The 5663-nt window shown below is 44.1% G+C and overlaps 1 protein-coding gene across 1 annotated transcript; it reads left to right on the top strand.

Annotated features, from left to right (window-relative positions):
* Positions 1 to 277: 277 nt before the first annotated feature.
* Positions 278 to 4265, top strand: LOC149686158 (uncharacterized). The gene is made up of 4 exons (XM_089871091.1): positions 278 to 688; positions 768 to 2849; positions 2962 to 3120; positions 3450 to 4265. The coding sequence occupies exons 1-4, from the start codon at positions 278 to 280 to the stop codon at positions 4263 to 4265; spliced, it is 3468 nt and encodes a 1155-aa protein (XP_089727217.1).
* The last annotated feature ends 1398 nt before the right edge of the window (positions 4266 to 5663 follow it).

Raw genomic sequence — 5663 nt, forward strand, 5'->3', positions numbered from 1 at the left:
TACAACTACCACAAGACCAACCTTCAATGAGCTTACAATTTTTCTAGAGCAACGAGCCCGGGCACTATTGGCCTCAGCCTCTACCCATGCGCACAAGTCCAAGGTCGTCCCTATAAGCCACCAACGGAAGAGCACAATCACGCATCATGGCGCAGTTAGAGATACTTGTACCATATGCGGAGGATCACATGCCATTTATAGATGTGCGTCATTGATCAAATCCACTATCGACGAAGGATAGAAAATTGTTAAGGAGCATTCATTGTGCTACAATTGCATGCGAAACGTACATCAGTTCCAGAATTGTAAATCCGGAAATTGTCGAAAATGCCTGATGAAACACAACAGGCTCCTGCATCGAACCATTTATTCATCACAAGAATCTGAACGACCAAAAACTGAAGTTAAAAGCCACACCTCTAGAGAATCCAACCCAGTAGCGCAAGTCATCTTAGCCACGACCATAGTCCAGATAGAGCTTACCAATGGTCAACAACACTCAATTCGTGCACTGTTGGATTCTGGGTCACAGGCGAGCTTCATTACCGAGCAATGCTGCAGAACCTTACAACTCAAACGAACACAACATAATGTAACAGTTGGAGGCATTGGCGCTATCGGAATCGGTACGTCTCGTGGGAGTGTGCAACTTCATATCAGATCAAGCGACGGCACCGGTTCAATCAAGGTCAAGCCATTGATTCTGAAGACTATCACTGGGAACTTGCCAAATCTACCAATTAATAAGTTCCTGGACCCATATCAAGAGGTTGAAACTGGCAGATTCAACGTTCTATCAGCCCAGCCCGATCGACGTACTATTGGGTGCCGACGTATACCTAAACTTAATGCGAGATGGCATTCACAAGGGAAGACCAGGCACAGCCGGTACAATCTTTGGATGGGTAATTTGCGGAACGACTGGAGGAACGAATTCTACAGAACAGACTCCCCCAATTCAAGTTCATTCATGTACAATCGACGAGCAACTTGCTAGATTTTGGGAATTGGAAGAGATTTGTCCGAAGCGAATGCTCACCCCACAAGAACGTCAGTGTGAAGAAAGCTTTGTCAAATTCACAAAGCGGAACAAAGATGGAAGATACGTCGTTCGGCTCCCGATCAATGGACCGTTAGAATTTGGAGATTCGCGACGAGTGGCGGTTCGACGATTTATAAACCAAGAAACGCGTCTACAATCAAATCCCGACTTGTACACTCAGTACCGGACATTTATGAATGAATACATCAAATTGGGTCAAATGTCACTGTTAACCAGAGAAGATCATGCAGTTCAGAAGGGTTTCTATTTACCTCACCATGCAGTCTTGAAAGAGTCCAGTACCACCACGAAGCTTCGAGTAGACTTTGACGCCTCCGCAAAAAATACCAATGGACTATCTCTTAACGACCGGCTTCTGGTTGGAGCCAAAACTCAGGATGATTTAAATTTCCTGTTGATTCGTTTCAGGATGCATACAGTCGTCATAACGGCAGACATTGAGAAAATGTATAGGCAGATTCTTGTACATTCGGAAGATACCAACTTACAAAGAATAGTGTGGCGTGACAACGCCTCTGAACCTCTACGAGACTATAAGCTTCTAAACGTCACATGCGGAACAGCTTCGGCACCTTTCCTCGCTACACGAACTCTAAAGCAACTTGCAACCGATGTACAGTATAAATTCCCCAAGGCGGCACACGCGTTAACAGAAGACTTCTACGTTGATGATCTGCTGTCCGGGGCTGAAGATACTAATCAAGCACTTCAACTTCAAAATGAGCTACTCCAGGCGTCCTTAGAAGCTGGGTTTCAACTTAGAAAATGGGCATCTAACGATCCTGCATTGCTCACATCGCTACCTGCTGAATTACGGGAGATTCAAGGACCATTGACACTTGACAATACCGAACGCATCAAGACTCTTGGTCTCCTATGGACACCGGGGACGGACTCCTCATTTGCTCTGACCGTATCACCAGAGCAGCCAGTACTATCCAAACGAATCGTGCTTTCGGAAGTAGCGAAGGTTTTTGATCCAATGGGATTATTAGTGCCGGTGATCATTAAGATGAAAATACTCCTTCAAGATCTATGGAAACTCAAACTCGATTGGGATGATGAACTACCTTACACTGTAATCCAGAGATGGAAGGCATTCCAGACTGATTTAACAGACATTCGTCTACTCAGTATCCGGCGGCATGTAGCACAAAAACGATTTCAAGAAGTCAGCCTTCATGAGTTTTGCGACGCGTCAGAAAAGGCTTATGCTGCCGCTGTATACCTACGGGCTGTTCAGGGCGGCAAGGTTCAAACGCATCTAATAGCAGCGAAGACCAAGGTGGCTCCACTAAAACAGGTGTCCCTACCTAAATTGGAACTCTGCGGCGCAGTTCTCCTTATCCACCTAATGAAGATCATACATGATGCACTGAAAACCAAGGCTCCAGAAAAGCACTGGTGGACTGACTCGATGACTGTCTTGGGATGGTTGGCCTCTCCTCCACAACGCTGGCGCACCTTCATAGCTAATCGAGTATCTGAGATCCAGGGTTCAGTCACAGGAGTTCAATGGCATCATGTTAAAGGCGAGCACAACCCTGCGGACTGCGCCTCCCGAGGGATATCAGCACTTGAGCTTCAAAATCATAATCTCTGGTGGCAGGGACCTCGTTGGCTCGAAGAAACTACGACATTTCATGGAAAAATCCCTTTCGAGGAGACTGACGAGTGTCTCACCGAAGCCCGACCACTTCCTGTAACGGCAACCCATGAAACAACTAACACATCTTTACTAGACAAGTTCTCATCATTGAACACGTTGTTGCGAACTACGGCATACGTTCGTCGGTTCATAACAAACACACGCACTCCGACATCAGACCGAATCGTAGACCCATTAACCACGCCCGAAATAGACTCCGCCTTGAGATATTGGGTTCAGTCTGTCGCAGATATTCTTCGAAGACCCTATTTGTCCCTTATGTCACAACGATATTGAGGACGTGGCTCACGTAGTACAAGTGTGTCCCCAAGTTGAACCCTTTCGTTGCTCATGGCATAAAGAGCTTCCTCTGAGCGAGTTACTCGGTTTTACCCCAAATCCATCGCACGTACCTTCAACAAAGTACCTCTTGGCCCAATGGAGTCGCCTTCGTTTTCCGAGTTGCAACGACAGACCAACCTCTTAAAATCCTCGAACTTCTACAGTAAATTTAAATTCTTCTTCTACGTCTCTCCCTGCGCTATTTATTAATGTTCATGCTGGTCTATTCTCATTGTAAATATCATAATGTATCTAGTACTTAACATTCTCACTTCAAAATTTTCCTTTTTTTCTTTTAAAACATTGTGTTGTAATATTTAAACTTTATGCTGTAATATTAAGCTTGTGAGCCATTTTAAATGGCTCCTCCCTGATCTAAAAGGGATCTTTGTAAAGAGGGCGAATAAAGCATTCATTCATTCATTCCAACAACAAAACTTCACTGAAGAGCTATGCAATCTCAAGAAATCTCAACCAATCCCGCCGAAAAGTAAACTGCTCTCACTGAATCCATTTATTGACGTAGATGGGATACTAAGAGTCGGAGGTCGTCTTCGCCACGCTAAAATCAACACTGACCGGGTTCATCCGATGATTATTCCCCGGAGAAACAAATTAACTGACCTGATCATTGTCTACGAACATCTGAGACATCTGCATGCGGGGCCTCAACTACTGGCCTCTGTCATTCAGCGAAGATTCTGGATTTGCGGTCTAAGAGATGCCGTGAGATTTCACATTCGCCGCTGTTGCCCATGCGTCAGACAGAAGGCAGTCACTCTTCAACAACAAATGGCTGACTTACCAGCCGCTCGTGTCAATCCAGCCAGAGCTTTTCTAAGATGCGGTGTGGACTACGCAGGGCCATTCTCACTCAAGGCCATGAAGATTCGAGGACAAAAAACATACAAGGCGTACATTCAACTCTTTGTCTGCTTTGTAACCCGCGCCATACATGTCGAAGTCGTCAGTGACATGACTACCGACAACTTTCTAGCCGCACTTCGACGATTCATCGCACGCAGAGGAAAGAGTTCGGACATCTATAGCGACTGTGGGTCCACTTTTCAAGGCGCCAACAAAGAACTTCGAAATTTCCTCAAGTTTACAACACTGCCATCCAGTCGCACAGCAATTTCACGATGGACCTCAGAAGAAGGCATTCATTGGCACTTTAACCCAACATCCGCACCGCACTTTGGAGGTATCTGAGAAGCCGGTGTGCGATCTGTAAAATATCATCTGAAGAGAGTCGTGGGACTCACGACACTAACATTTGAAGAAATGACTACACTACTATGCCAAATTGAGGCATGTTTAAACTCCAGACCGCTGTCAGCACTCTTGACCGATCCAGATAGCTTGGTAGCATCAACACCCGGGCATTTCTTTATTGGCGACGCTTTGACTGCAATCCCGGAACCCGACCTCACAAATTCCAAAACGAATCGACTAACTAGATGGCAGTTGGGTCAGCATCTCTTGCAACATTTTTGGAGACGTTGGAAGAATGAATACCTAACGCGACTACAGCAACGTCCCAAATGGCAGACAGTTAAACGTAATCTACAAATCATAGATCTGGTGCTTCTCAAGGATGACGATCTCCTGCCCACGAAATGGAAATTAGGGCGCATTCAAGAAGCATACCCTGGGACCGACGGATGTGTCCGAGTGGTCTCCGTACGAACAGCCGATCGCATCCTTCAGCGACCCGCCTCGAAGATTTGTCTACTTCCACTAGACAATTCAACATAATTCTTGTTTAAAGGGTACTTAAAGGACACCGGAATGTTCACGACTATGTTTTTTAACTAATGTTTTTAGCAAGCTATGTAAAAAAGGCGATTTCTTTGTAATCTAATAATAGGCTAACATGTTTTTTACTATTGAAAATTTATTGTATAAATTAGTAAACATTCGGAAAAAAAGTCAGTTGTTATTGTTGTTTTATCGGAATTAGACGATGTTGTAAAAAACGTGAATAAAACTGTTATTATTTTTAAATTACTTAGTTAGAGAACTTCGTATGTCATATTTCGGATTGTATGCGCGTTCACGTATTCCAGAGCGTTCTTCTGTTCCTTCCAAGTTTCTGAGGCGATCAAGATGTCATCTAGGTATACGACAATAGAGAAATTTTCTCCATCCCGGAAGACTTCATCATTAGGGTTAGGGGCGCTAGCCATATTTGCTTCGATTAGCCGAGAAAGACGTAGGATATTTTCCGACCACGAGGTTAGGCCTAGCTATCGGCAACGTGGATTTTGAAATTTCCGAGTCACGGGAGGAAACCGAGGAAATGTCCGAATCCCGGCTTTCGCGATATAATTTAAACTTTGCGCACGATTCAGGATTACTCATTAAAATTTTCAAAAATATTTAAATTCGAAAAATTTATCTATCCGAAAAATAATTTGGTTTATCACGAGATTTAATTCTAAAAATAAATAATTCTAATCTAAATAAGTACTACAATAAATAAATTCTATGATTCAAGTCGATTTTAAATTGAAATTGGGAAGCACGCCCTCGAATGTCCTAGAAGAAGGGTACCCAATATGGCGGCGATCTCACTCAAACTAGAACTAACCTGTAACTCAACTCGCG

The sequence above is a fragment of the Phalangium opilio genome, unplaced genomic scaffold (genome assembly GCF_054372755.1).
Source record: "Phalangium opilio isolate 3A_F unplaced genomic scaffold, DU_Popi_V2 ptg000032l_1, whole genome shotgun sequence".
Lineage (NCBI taxonomy): Eukaryota > Metazoa > Arthropoda > Arachnida > Opiliones > Phalangiidae > Phalangium > Phalangium opilio.